This window comes from Rhinoderma darwinii, chromosome 1 (genome assembly GCF_050947455.1).
Source record: "Rhinoderma darwinii isolate aRhiDar2 chromosome 1, aRhiDar2.hap1, whole genome shotgun sequence".
NCBI classification, from domain to species: domain Eukaryota; kingdom Metazoa; phylum Chordata; class Amphibia; order Anura; family Rhinodermatidae; genus Rhinoderma; species Rhinoderma darwinii.
In genome coordinates this window covers 648,992,498-649,007,393 of record NC_134687.1, presented here as the reverse complement: position 1 = coordinate 649,007,393, position 14,896 = coordinate 648,992,498, and the positions used below count along the sequence as shown (strand labels likewise).

The 14,896-nt window shown below is 41.5% G+C and overlaps 2 protein-coding genes across 2 annotated transcripts in view; both read right to left on the bottom strand.

Annotated features, from left to right (window-relative positions):
• The window catches only part of LOC142655905 (uncharacterized), a 523,874-nt gene that overhangs the window by 171,737 nt on the left and 337,241 nt on the right, over window positions 1-14,896 (bottom strand). The gene's annotated exons all lie outside the window — the stretch shown is intronic.
• The window catches only part of LOC142665060 (uncharacterized), a 40,105-nt gene that overhangs the window by 11,601 nt on the left and 13,608 nt on the right, over window positions 1-14,896 (bottom strand). The window contains exon 4 of the mRNA XM_075844605.1: window positions 3,889-4,274. Coding sequence (XP_075700720.1) covers window positions 3,889-4,274 — 386 coding nt within the window. The remainder of the gene's footprint in view (window positions 1-3,888; window positions 4,275-14,896) is intronic.

Sequence of the window (14,896 nt, the reverse complement as noted above, 5' to 3'; positions counted from 1 at the left end):
TATATTTAAAAATAATTCTAATTATCTTGCATTATTTACTCTGGCCACTGAGTCTCATAGTAGACTGATCTTTCCTCTCCTGTAGAGATCGCTTCTCATCATACATATCATTATCATCACAGGCAGGATTATACTGACAGGTAACACCTATATATAGATAACACAGGATCCACCATTTATAATAGATTTATACCTCCTGGTCTGTAGAGATCACTTCTCAGCATACATCTAATTATCATCACAAGCAGGCTTACACTAGCAGGACACAGCTCCCCCCACCTGCACAATGACCTCTGCACAGATCACAGAGCTTGCCTAGAAAACTGTCCCGTAAAAGTCAATCGGTCAGCTCCAGACTACTGTTTCCCATGGTCCATGTAGCTGATGTAAAAATATCTCTAAATGCAGTTAATAGCTGCTCAGGCAAGATGGCTGCCCCCATAATCATGTACAGAAAATAAAATTTAAAAAAAGACAATCAAAAATAAAACAGATTCGAAAAAAGAATATGTTTCACTATCTTATTTTAATTAATTAGTTAAAATTAGTTTTTAATTAGTTAAAAAAAAAAAAAAGACACTCTTCCTCTGTGTTTGTCATGCGGTTTAAATAACTTTATAATTTTATTGTTCGGGTCATTACGATTGTGGCGATATCATACTGTATATGTGTATTTTTTGACACTTTCTATGGAAAATAATGGTTTTATTTTTACTGTGAACTTTTTTCTTTTAATAAGCTTTATTTAACTGTATTTCATATTTTATTTTTTTGTAGTACTAGGGGACTTCACAATGTAATGTGCTGATCGCTTATATAATGCCTTAGTGTATTGAGTATGCACGGCCTAATGGGAATATAGTCATGGCAGACCTGTGGGCTTTGTTAGGCCAGAGCTGCCATGTCTACCCATTGAAAGCTGGTGTTCCTGCTTGCGGGCCGCTGATGGGTAACATAGGGCGCCCCTCCCTATGTCACACCACTTAAATGCTGTGGTCGCTACTAACAGTTACAGCCAGGCTCCCGCATTGATCCTGTGCTCTTGCGTTTACCACCACGTAGATGCACATCACAATGCAGGAAGAGGACCCTTCCCATGAAGTGCATGTACATGATAATGCTGCTGTGTTAAGCACCGCAATCAATGCTCCATTTGATACTTGTCACCTAGCCCTGACACTGTAAGGCTGATTGTTTTATACTGACAGCGCATTGCCTATGAAAGGCCCCATGTGGTAATGCCTGTTATACCTTCGGTATGTCTTAACCGCTTCCCACCTCAAATATTTTTCCATTTTTAATTAGTTTTTTCTTCCCCACCTTTCAAAAGTCATAATTATTTATTTCTTTTTCCGCCGATATAGCCAGTATGGGGTTTGTTTTTTGTGGGATGTTGTAGTAGTTTTCATGGCACCATTCATTGTACAAAATAATGTACTGGGGAACTGGGAACAATTTATTTTATGGGCTGGAATTGCTTGTTTGTATTGCTTTCTCTGTGCGGTAAAAATTACATGTTTTCTTTATTCTGCAGATCAACACAATTACGGCGATACAAAATGTATATATACAGATAATTTTTTTATGTGTTACTACTTTTTGCAAGGAAAAAACTAAAACTGAAAGAAAATTGGAAAAGGGGGGCATGTAACATTTTTTGTTTATATATATATATATATATAGTGAAGGAAATAAGTATTTGATCCCTTGCTGATTTTGTAAGTTTGCCCAGCGTCAAAGACATGAACAGTCTAGAATTTTTAGGCTAGGTTAATTTTACCAGTGAGAGATAGATTATATTTAAAAAAAAACTGAAAATCACATAGTCAAAATTATATATATTTATTTGCATTTTGCACAGAGAAATTATAAAGTATTTGATCCCCTACCAACCACTAAGAGTTCAGCCTCCTCCAGACCAGTTACAGGCTCCAAATCAACTTGGTGCCTGCATTAAAGACAGCTGTCTTAAATAGTCACCTGTATAAAAGACTCCTGTCCACAGACTCAATTAATCAGTCTGACTCTAACCTCTACAACATGGGCAAGACCAAAGAGCTTTCTAAGGATGTCAGGGACAAGATCATAGACCTGCACAAGGCTGGAATGGGCTACAAAACCATAAGTAAGACGCTGGGTGAGAAGGAGACAACTTTTGGTGCAATAGTAAGAAAATGGAAGACATACAAAATGACTGTCAATCGACATCGATCTGGGGCTCCATGCAAAATCTCACCTCGTGGGGTATCCTTTATCCTCAGGAAGGTGAGAGCTCAGCTGAAAACTACACGGGGGGAACTTGTTAATGATCTCAAGGCAGCTGGGACCACAGTCACCAAGAAAACCATTGGTAACACATTACGCCGTAATGGATTAAAATCCTGCAGTGCCCGCAAGGTCCCCCTGCTCAAGAAGGCACATGTACAGGCCCGTCTAAAGTTTGCAAATGAACATGTGGATGATTCTGAGAGTGATTGGGAGAAGGTGCTGTGGTCAGATGAGACTAAAATTGAGCTCTTTGGCATTAACTCAACTTGCCGTGTTTGGAGGAAGAGAAATGCTGCCTATGACCGAAAGAACACCGTCCCCACTGTCAAGCATGGAGGTGGAAACATTATGTTTTGGGGGTGTTTCTCTGCTAAGGGTACAGGACTACTTCACCGCATCAATGGGAGAATGGATGGAGCCATGTACCGTCAAATCCTGAGTGACAACCTCCTTCCCTCCACCAGGACATTAAAAATGGCTCGTGGCTGGGTCTTCCAGCACGACAATGACCCGAAACATACAGCCAAGGCAACAAAGGAGTGGCTCAAAAAGAAGCACATTTAGGTCATGGAGTGGCCTAGCCAGTCTCCAGACCTTAATCCCATCGAAATCTTATAGAGGGAGCTGAAGATCCGAGTTGCCAAGCGACAGCCTCGAAATCTTAATGATTTACAGATGATCTGCAAAGAGGAGTGGGCCAAAATTCCATCTAACATGTGTGCAAACCTCATCAACTACAAAAAATGTCTGACTGCTGTGCTTGCCAACAAGGGTTTTGCCACCAAGTATTAAGTCTTGTTTGCCAAAGGGATCAAATACTTATTTCTCTGTGCACAATGCAAATAAATATATATCATTTTGACAATGTGATTTTCTGTTTTTTTTTTTTTTATATAATCTATCTCTCACTGGTAAAATTAACATAGCCTAAAAATTCTAGACTGTTCATGTCTTTGACAGTGGGCAAACTTACAAAATCAGCAAGGGATCAAATACTTATTTCCTTCACTGTATATATATATATATATATATATATATATATATATATAATTTCTTTTTTTCGTATCCCACGACAGCCATGACAACCAACAGCATCCCGCGATCATAGGGTAGGGAGTGGACTGCTGTTGGAGGTGGCCCCATCCCTCTTTAATGGCTTTAATGCCAAGGTCACTCTTTGACTACTGCATCTAATGGGTAAAATGAGCGGGATAAGTTTTCTTCGATCCTGCTATTTGCAGTGAAGTGTGGGGTTTAACATACAGCCGAAACATAGAGCTTATGGAGTGCGCCCAGCCCGTGAGTCCACTCCATACATTCCGTTACGACTTCCGTCATACATATACAGCGGAGGTCGGGAAGGGGTTGACATTGCCTATGAATTTTTTTTTACCTCACATGACACGATTATAAAGTTCCTCACTGGCACAAATAAAAATGTTACACTGATTAAAAATAACATACAATAAATATCACATAAGACAGTTATCAGTAGAGAACATACACATACTTGTGTCACGAAGCGGGTTAGTGGACCAACTAGGCCGTACCGCCGTAGCGGGAAGGCAGCTGGCCAAACAACAGGACCCCCCAGAAATACAATGTCCCGCACAACGGTACCTGAATAGTCCAGATGGTGGCCGCAGCTCTGGCACAGATGAGATGGGTGCAGCAGATGGCGCCAAACGTGGCGGATGACACGGGAGCCGCAAGTTGCGCCAGACATGGCGGATTCCTCCGGACGTGGCAGATAACACAGGACGTGGCAGATTCCTCCAGACGTGGCAGATTCCTCTGGACGTGGCAGATGACACAGGACGTGGCGGATTCCTCCAGACGTGGCAGATTCCTCTGGACGTGGCAGATGACACAGGACATGACGGATTCCTCCAGACGTGGCAGACTCCTCTGGACGTGGCAGATGACACAGGACGTGGCGGGTTCCTCCGGACGTGGCAGAAGACACAGGACGTGGCAGATTCCTCTGGACGTGGCACGACTAGATACTAGGGCAAAGCACGGGAAACAGGAACGGGGAACAAGGTATGGGTAACAACAGGAACGGGAAACACTAAGGGACCATTTGCAAGACAGACTGGGAAAACTAACAACGCTCAGGCATCGAACTAGGGGGCTGGACCCCTCTTATAGCCCAGGGTACTCACGGGTCAAAGGTCGTTAAAGATGTCCGGTGCGGGCTCCGGCGGAGGTGAGTGGATGCAAGCGCTGGCGTCTCCTGAGGAGGAGGCTGGGGCCAGCGCTTGCCAACTCGTGGCTGCGGCTTTCAGCGGGTTGCTGGAGCTGACAACCCGCAGCCACGGACATTACAACTTGTATTCCTGTACTCACACATTACTATACAATAAATATCACATAAGATAATGATCAGTAGAGAACATGCTTATACTTGTAGACCTGTACTCAATACTAACTTTACAATAAATATCACATAAGACAGTGTTCAGTGGAGAACATACACATACTTTTATTCCTGTACTCACACATAACTATAGAATAAATATCACATAAGACAGTGATCAGTAGAGAACATGCACATACTTGTATTCCTGTACTTACATCTAACTGTACAATAAATATCACATTAGACAGTGATCGGAAGAGAACATGCACATACTTGTATTCCTGTACTCACACATAACTATACAATAAATATCACATAAGACAATGATCAGTAGAGAACATGCTTATACTTGTAGACCTGTACTCAATACTAACTTTACAATAAATATCACATACGACAGTGATCAGTAGAGAACATACACATACTTTTATTCCTGTACTCACATCTAACTACACAATAAATATCAGATAAGACAGTGCTTGTAAACCAGTTCAGGACTGGGCTATTTTGAGCCTTCAGGACCAGACACCATTTAGCCCCTTTTAGCACTTGATATTTAAATGGCTATAACTTTAAAATTTGTTGTGCTAATGACGTGATTTTTGCGATGTTTTTTCCATAGACAATGCAGGTTTCTTTTTTTTATCGTTTTTATACACATCCTTTTTGCTATTTTAGAAATGTTATTCTTAAAGTTTGAAAATAATAGTAAAAAAATAAGCTTTTTTACTTTTCAGCTATTTTTTTGTTAATAACATAGTTTTACCCTAAAATAGAACTTTTATTTGTGATCGTCATTGTCTACGGTAAATCTTAATATTTTACCTGTCTATATTAGGGTAATTGGGTCAGCGCTAGCGTTACAACAATGATTGGCAGAGGGAAATGTTTTTTTTTTGGGTGGGTATTTTATGTGTATTTATTTTTATAGCTTTTTTGCACTTTACTTTACTTTTATTTTTTTTATTACTATGGTCTGTCCCTCAAAGGTCAAAAAAGACCTTTGGGGAACTTTATATATTTTTTTTCTTTCTTTTACACCATGCTTTTCCACTGTAACTGGAGCTGCACAGCAGCCCTAGTTACAGTAGAAATCAACCCTCTCATAGTGACGATTGTCACTAATAGGGCTGTGCTGGGTCTAGTAAGAACCAGCAGCAGCCTGTGCCTAACGGCACCCGGCGATCATGTGACTAGTCACATGAACACAGGGAGCAATAGAGACAGCGTTGCGGCCGCTGTCTCTATTCCGATACACAGTGTTCATTGAGCGCTGTGTAAAAGAGATCGCAGAAGACACTCAGGGTCCCCGGCAGACACTGACAGCCGGAGACCTGACATTCAGCTGCCCGATCGCTCGTGCAGCAAGTTAAAACCCGAGCCGTAAAAAGTCTATGGCGCGGGTTCTAAGGACCCTGACCGCTGGCCGTAAAAACACAGCCAGCGGTCGGGAACCAGTAAAATGCAACCCCTAAAAAATAAATTGTAGAAAAATAAGATTTTTATATATCCACGTAGTTTTAGGGTGTATGCAGACATTACGGTTGAAACTGCACCAAAAAAAATAAAATGCATTTTAAAAAAAATAAGTATGTGTGTTGTTTGTTTTTTTACTGCAGTTTTTTTTGCGGTTGCAGTTGTCACAGGTGATATATATTCAATAAACTTTTCACCTGTAAAAGTCACAGTCATATCAAAAACTATAAAATTATTATGTTATTTATCCAGTGGGGTGAACAAAATTTTTTTTTTAAAAATCCGGAATTGCTGTTTTTGCTCACCTTGTGTTGCAAAAATTGGAAGTAAAAGTGAAGTTTCTTGAGTCCAAAAATGATACCAATAAAAAACTATAGCTTGTCCCGCAAAAAACAGCCCTCATACCACTACGCCTATAAAAAAAAACTTAAAAGTTATGGCTCCCATAAGTCAGGGATGAAAAAGTATGCAGATGTGTAGGCCAGAGGGGAACATTTCTTCTGTTTCAAGAGGTGATTATCAAGGCCTTAATATTTGGGAACTAGGAAGGGGTGGGCTCAAACATATATGCTGCAAGGAAGGGTGCCCGTATTATAGCAGAACAACCCTTTCCAAGCAAAATTCCCCAAACTGCAAAGGTGCAGAGTGTGTACCAAAACGGGAATAAGAAAGGAAACCATATATCAGTGCAACACTGACCTGTGCATTAAGGATTGCATCACAGCGTACCACATATCTATGGGTAACTGTATTATTCACCCCAATATTATAGCTTATTATATGTACTCCGCACAGCTTACATGTACCTCCACATGACATCGTGTTCCAAATTATTATGCACATTGGATTTAAGTGTCATAAACATTTTAATTATTAGTTTTTCAATTAAACTCATGGATGGTATTGTGTCTTAGGGCTTTTTGGATCATTGTAATCAATCTCAGACACCAGTGATAATTAGTTTGCCAGGTGTGCCCAATCAAAGGAAAACTACTTAAGAAGGACGTTCAACATTATTAAGCAGGCCACAGGTTTCAAGCAATATGGGAAAGAAAAAGGATCTCTCTACTGCCGAAAAGCGTGAAATAGTGCAATACCTTGGACAAGGTATGAAAACATTGGATATTTCAAGAAAACGTAAGCATGATCATCGTACTGTGAAAAGTTTTGTGGCTGATTCAGGGCACAGACGCGTTCGTTCAAATAAAGGCATAATGAGGAAGGTTTCTGCCAGACAAATTAATAGGATTAGGAGAGCAGCTTATAAAATGCCATTGCAAAGCAGCAAACAGGTATTTGAAGCCGCTGGTGCCTCTGGAGTCCCGCGAACCTCAAGGTGTAGGATCCTCCAGAGGTTTGCAAGTGTGCATAAAGCTATTATTCGGTCACCCCTAAACAATGCTCACAAGCAGAAATGGTTGCAGTGGGCTCAGAAATACATGAAGACTAATTTTCAAACTGTGTTGTTTACTGATGAGTGCCGTGCAACCCTGGGTGGTCCAGATGAATGGAGTAGTGGATGGTTGGTGAATGGCCACCATGTTCCAACAAGGCTGCGACGTCAGCAAGGAGGTGGCGGAGACATGTTTTGGGCAGGAATCATGGGGAGAGAGCTGGTAGGCCCTTTTAGGGTCCCAGACGGTGTGAAAATGACCTCTGCAAAGTACGTAGAGTTTATGACTGACCACTTTCTTCCGTGGTACAAAAAGAAGAACCGTGTCTTCCGTAGCAAAATTATCTTCATGCATGACAATGCACCATCTCATGCTGCAAAGAATACCTCTGTGTCATTGGCTGCTATGGGCATAAAAGGAGAGAAACTCATGGTGTGGCCCCCATGTTCCCCTGACCTCAACCCTATTGAGAACCTTTGGAGCATCCTGTAATGATAGGGGTAGGGAAACGGACAAGTGAGCCCTAATCTACCCGCCACTCTGTCCCTGCCTACTTGCAACGGCCCGCCCTAGGTGACGGGGTACAACTGGGCGGCGGTCCCTACACTCAGTAAGTGCACGAGACAAACAGACAAGGGTACACAAAGCTAAGGGAAATGGGGCAGTTGCCCACGGCAACACCGTGAGCAACAAGAGAGGTGAACGAGCCGAGTCAAACCAGGAGTGTACGAGATACCAAACGCAGAGCAGGAGAGTAGTCAGTAAGCCAGGGTCAGAATGGAGCAGGATCAAATAGTCAGGAGCTGTAGCTGGGCCAGGAAACCACACGAGAAGAATCACAAGCAAAGGAGGAACAGGAAAGGCAGGTATAAATAGACAGAGGGCGGGAGCTAGCTGAGTCTGGTCAGGCTGCGATAGGCTCTCCCACTCCTAAGCCTGCCAGCCTGAGTGGTGGAAGCTGGAGTCAGTCTCAGAGACAGACTCAGGTGCCGACTGATTACCTATGGGCGTTAACCCCGAAGCGGTGCCTGGCAGATCCTTTACACATCCTCAAGCAAAATATCTATGAGGGTGAGAGGCAGTTCACATCAAAACAGAAGCTCTGGGAGGTTATTCTGACATCCTGCAAAGATATTCAAGCAGAAACTGTCCAAATACTCACAAATTCAATGGATGCAAGAATTGTGAAGGTGATATCAAAGAAGGGGTTCTATGTTAACATGTAACTTGGCCTGTTAAGTTGTTTTTTTTATTGAAAGAGCTTTTGATTTCTGTAAATATGACCTCCTGATGCTGCAAATTTAACAAATTACCATTTTAGTTCTCTTTACAACCTTTAAAATGTTTTGATCTCTGTTGTGCATAATAATTTGAAACCGTGCATTTTGAGTTTTTTACTTCTAAAAAAAAATCTGTTATCATTAGGAGATTTGTTCAATTAAATTTTATCTATTTGGATGGGTATTACCCCCGTACAATTTATATATAATATGTCGGAGTAATTCACACTAGGTGTACACCACCGATTGTCAATATATGATTGAAGGAACAGGGGGAGTAGGAAAAGTAGTGTGTTTCATAGATGTAAAAAATAAAAAATACTTTATTGTTAAATTGTTATTAAAAACAATGTTGGATGTAATTTACGTTGCGCCAAAGTCCCCTAGATTGGCACAATATGACAAATTATGTCTAAAGTGAATTGCTCCGATTCTATAGAAGTATATTAATTTATATAGACGACTGACCTCTCAGTGTTGGTGAGGAAACAGTCAAATTTGCAAGCGAAAATAAAGGTTCCTCCAACGGGCTGCAAATAAAGCCCAGCGATGGGGAAACCACTACATCAATATTGCTGCAATGGGTTCCATGTACATGCATGTAACTGCATGGATTGCATGCACAAGTATCCTGTGTGAGCAGGCACAACATAGCAGAGTCAAAACTGCTACGTGCCAGCAACTACACAGGAGGAGGAAAGGAACAAGCCACAATAAGTGACAGCACTGTTAAATAGCCTAGATAGTGACCTGTGAATAATGTGTCAGCAAATACTCTGCCCTGTCAGGCAGTCAATGACTTGCACAAAACCCACTTTGTACTAATAAGTCCTGGCTATAATATAAGCTGATAAGCAAGCCACGGTCAGCTAATTGTGTCTAACCGCAAGCTGCAGCAGGGAACCTTCGTGGGATAAAATCACAGTTCGTGTGTTATCATGTATGTGTAGACTCGGCACAGCAGGGTTGAAACTGCTATGCCGTGACAGCTCTGCAAGGAGGAGTGACAGACCGGCCGTGCTCCCGAGCGAGCGGCCGCACAGGCAGCGTGGCTGGACAACCAGCTCCAGTGCCTTGCAGGGGTGAGTACTCTGCCTGTCTGGCAGTTGGTATACTGAAGCACAGTTTCTTTATTATTTATTGTGTAAGTTGAGCTGCCAGGTACACACAGTGTTATACTGCAGGATCGATAGTTTGAATGTGAGGGTATGTTCACACGATGAGAGGCATTTACGTGTGAAAAGACAGACTGTTTACAGCTGCCTCGTTTCACACATAAATGCTCCTCCTCGTAATTTACGAGGCGTCTGAGACGCTCTGAGACGCTCGTAAATCTTGAGCTGTGCTTCATTGAGTTCAATGAAGAACGGCTCAAATTACGTGGCAAAGAAGTGCCCTGCACTTCTTTGCCGAGGCAGTCCATTTACACGTCGTCGTTTGACAGCTGTCAAACGACGGCGCGTAAATTACAGGTTGTCTGCACAGTACGTCGGCAAACCCATTCAAATGAATGGGCAGATGTTTGCCGACGTATTGCAGCCCTATTTTCAGACGTAAAACGAGGCATAATACGCCTCGTTTACGTCTGAAAATAGGTCGTGTGAACCCAGCCTTAATGTAATACCAATGTGACAGAAAAGGTGGGAGGGAGAAAAGGGGAAAGAGGAAATGCATGACAAAAATCATCACCATAAGAATATAAGTGTCCATCCCTGGATAATGCCAGAACATATTCCATAAATATAGTCCATTAGTCATTTTATTGATGACAAAAACAATACTAAAAAGATCAATCTCAATCACTCATAACCATGGGTGAGACGAGAAAATTAATGAGTTACAAAAAGAGACTACTGTCAATGGGTATAACTATATCGGGTAAGGATAAACTCATAAATACATAGTACTGAACTATGTTGATAACTCGGTATGTATCCCAAGGTACAAATTATGGGTATAGAGCTCAGTAGATTCATAATTAAAGATCTTCTTTATCAGAGATCCTGGATAATTCCGGGTTCAAAGGAATGTTAAATACCTTTGTGTCAAAAAAGACAAAAGTATAGAAGGTATGATACCTTTATTGGCTAACCATAAAAGTTCTATATGCGGCTTTCAGAGCACAGAGGCTCTTTCTTCAGGCAGTTTAAAGGGTTCAAAGGAAGCAACCAAAGTTGAAATTTTAGTTTAAACCAGATGGTTTGACGGAATTCATACGGAATATCCACTCACTTTCTCTCTTCAATAGGGCCTCATCGAGGTTGCCCCCTCTAATACCCATATTGAGTTTGCAGATGGCCCAACCTTTCAAGGTCTGCCATTCCAGATTGTGCCTCTTTTTAAAATGTTTGGCAATTGGAGTGGGTGTGAATATTTTATTTTGGAATTTGCATTCTTTCTCAGTTTTATCATAATTTACGATTGTCCTGATATGTTCTCCCACACGTATTTTGAGTGCTCTGATCGTTTTACCCACATACCTCAAGCCGCAGGGGCACTCCAAACAATACACAACTCCTTCAGAGCCACAATTCATATGTTCTTTGATCTTATACAGTACTCCAAAACCATCAGTAAACTGCTTGGTTGTGGTCAATATTCTGCATGCCTTGCATAGCTTGCAAGGGAAAAACCCTGCATTTTGGACCCTCCTGTTACCTTCACCCCGCGTGAAATGGCTTGCAACCAGAAGATTTGAAATACTGGTTCCTTTGCGATACCCTGAAAGGGCCCTCTCTCCCAAAATTGTCTTAAGATTGGGGTCAGATTTAAGTAGATGCCAATGTTTGTTTATGATCCGCATCATACTGTCCCAGTCTGCATGGTAGTCCGTGATGAATCTGGGCTGTGTTGGAAATTCACAAGTTGTGACAGCTTTCACAGCTTGTGTCTTTTTAGAAGTGAGCAATTCTTCACGATTAGTTCTTAATGCTATGTTATAGGCCTCCTTGATGTTACGATTAGAATAGTGTCTCGCCTGCAGCCTAGCCTTCAATTCAACTGCTTGTTTTTTGAAGTTGATAAAGGTTGAGCAATTGCGTCTCAATCTCAAGAATTCCCCCTTTGGTATTGCCCTGATTGTGTTTTTTGAGTGTGCACTTTCAGCAGCTAATAGGCTGTTGGTGGCAGTCACCTTTCTGTAAAGATCCGTATGTAGATTCCTCTCTGAATCTGTGTAAATGAGGACATCCAAAAACGGAATCGACTGCTGATTATAGTTAAGGGTCAACTTCAGATTAAATTCATTGTCATTCAATTTATCAATGAAATTTTCCAAATCCAGAACGGAACCCCCCCATATGACGAATATGTTGTCAATGAAACGCCTCCAAAGACAGACACTATCCGTCAAAATTTTTAGCTCATGACAAAAAACAATTGCCTCTTCCCACCAGCCAAGATAAATGTTAGCGAATGTGGGGGCCACAGCTGCTCCCATCGCCGTGCCCCTAATCTGCAGGTAAAACCGCCCATCAAATATAAAATAGTTCCGTGTGAGGATGAATCTCAATGCTTGAAGAATAAAGTCCTTCCTCACAGGGTTCAGATTCAAGTCTCTAGATAGATAGTAGTCTACCGCTAAACAACCTCTAGAGTGATTAATGCTGGTATAAAGGCTTTCCACGTCACAGGTTACTAAAATTCCATCTTGGTTAAGACTGATTCCATCCAATTCTTTAAGTATTTGCATAGTGTCTCTGGTGTGGGAAGGTAAGTTGGACACAATGTCACGGAGTTCATTATCAAGCCACTTGTTGCACTTCTCTGTGAGATTTCCCACACCAGAGACAATAGGCCTACCTAGAGGGTTCACAAGATTTTTGTGAACCTTGGGGAGCATATAGAAGGTGGAAACCCTAGGGTCCTTGATGGAGAGAAAGCTTTTTTCATTGGGAGTGATCGCTCCCACTGTGAGAGCTTCTGAAATCATTAAATTATATTCACTCAAGAATTGAGCTGTCGGATCCCCCCATAGTGGTTTGTAGTACTGTTTGTCAAGTAACTGCCTCTTTGCTTCACGTATATATTGATCCTTAGGCCAGATAACAATATTACCCCCCTTGTCCGATTGTTTAAAGACAACGCCCTGCCACAATCGGAGTTGTTGTAATGCATGACGTTCCACTTCAGTGATGTTGTTCTCTATTCTATGATATGGGAGTGACAATATGTCTTGACTCACCAAGTCTAGAAAAACTTTCACCGCTGGACAAGTGTCCATAGGGGGCATAGTGGTTGATTTTGCTTTAAGATGTTTTCTGCTCTGAGGTTCTGACATGTGTACATCTCCATCGGTCATGTTGTCCGATAACAGTGCTTCAAGATCTCTCAGGGTTGCTGCCTCCTGTCCTGTAAAGTCCAGTGAATCTGGAAAATATGTTGTCAGTTCTTCTGCAGGGTTACTAAGGTAAGTATCTCTTACTGAAAATATCTTTTTATATATCAATTTCCTACCAAAAAGGTGCAAGTCTTTGATCACTGTTAATTTATTAAGACGCTTCGTGAGACAAAAATTAAGACCCTTCTGCAGGACTTGTGTTTGTGTGTCAGTAAGGGAATGTTGCGATAAGTTGATCACTCTCATGGAATCTCCCAGAGAAATGATCATTTGTGAGGTCATCTTCTCTGTTGATCTTTTCTCTTCCCTTTCCCTCTCTGGGACCCTCTGAAGCCCCATCAGTCCATGAGGCTGAGTGTCCCCTCGGGGAATTTGCCTGACCTTTGTCCTGGTCAAAATTTCTGATTTCTGTATCTGACCCAGAGGCCTCAGTTAGATCAGTGTCAGTATCTGAGAAATCATGGGTTCTCTTGGTTTTGGCCTGTGGGTGCATGTTTTTAGTGTCTAAGCGGTTGGATTTCATCTTGCCCCAATTGTCTACTTCGCCCTTTGTATAGTCTAGTTTGTCTCTCATGTATTTCTTCTTTTTCCTACTTCTAACCTTAGATTCCACTGTATCTATGTGTTCCAACGTTTTTGAGAAGGCCTCCTCAAAGCCATACGATGTCTCTTGGGCTGTCAGTTTAGGGGTTAGGACTTCCAATTCTCTTTCCACATTATCTAAGATATGTGATTCATCATCAATAAGGACAGCCATAAGTGCCCTGGAACAATCTGTCAATATCATTTCCCATCTATCTTTAAGGCCTGGTTTGGACAATTCATAGGATGGAAAAAGGGGTACACGAAGACCCCTAGAGATAAGACCTTGTTCTAAGTATTGTTCCAGGGTTGACTTCGTCCAAGTTGATTGTATCTGTCTTATCTGTAGATCTTTAAAACGTCTAAGGAGGTCCCCCACATCTTCACCCCCATTTTGTCCGGATGATTCTACCTCTTTTGTGGCTGTGAACACATTAGAAAGTTCTTGTTTCTGCCGTAAATTTCTTGACTGTAACTTTTCTGTTATCATAGATTGAGCCATCTGAAAGGCTTGTGCACTGATAGATGAGGGTAAAAACCCAGAGTTGTCCAAGCAGGAAAAAAGTAACGTTATCTATTTGGATGGGTATTACCCCCGTACAATTTATATATAATGTCGGAGTAATTCACACTAGGTGTACACCACCGATTGTCAATATATGATTGAAGGAACAGGGGGAGTAGGAAAAGTAGTGTGTTTCATAGATGTAAAAAATAAAAAATACTTTATTGTTAAATTGTTATTAAAAACAATGTTGGATGTAATTTACGTTGCGCCAAAGTCCCCTAGATTGGCACAATATGACAAATTATGTCTAAATTGAATTGCTCCGATTCTATAGAAGTATATTAATTTATATAGACGACTGACCTCTCAGTGTTGGTGAGGAAACAGTCAAATTTGCAAGCGAAAATAAAGGTTCCTCCAACGGGCTGCAAATAAAGCCCAGCGATGGGGAAACCACTACATCGGTCACATCGGTATTACATTCACATTCAAACGATCGATCCTGCAGTATAACACTGTGTGTACTCTAATTGTATATTATAGTGTCTGGATCTAACTTCTAACTTAACTTTTCGGTGCAACTAGATAGGTTTGAGCTTGGGCAATGCTATTCTAACATGGATACAATCCTGGAACTAAATGGAAGTATCATGTTGCACTGCTACCCTTTGTCTCCACTCCTAAACT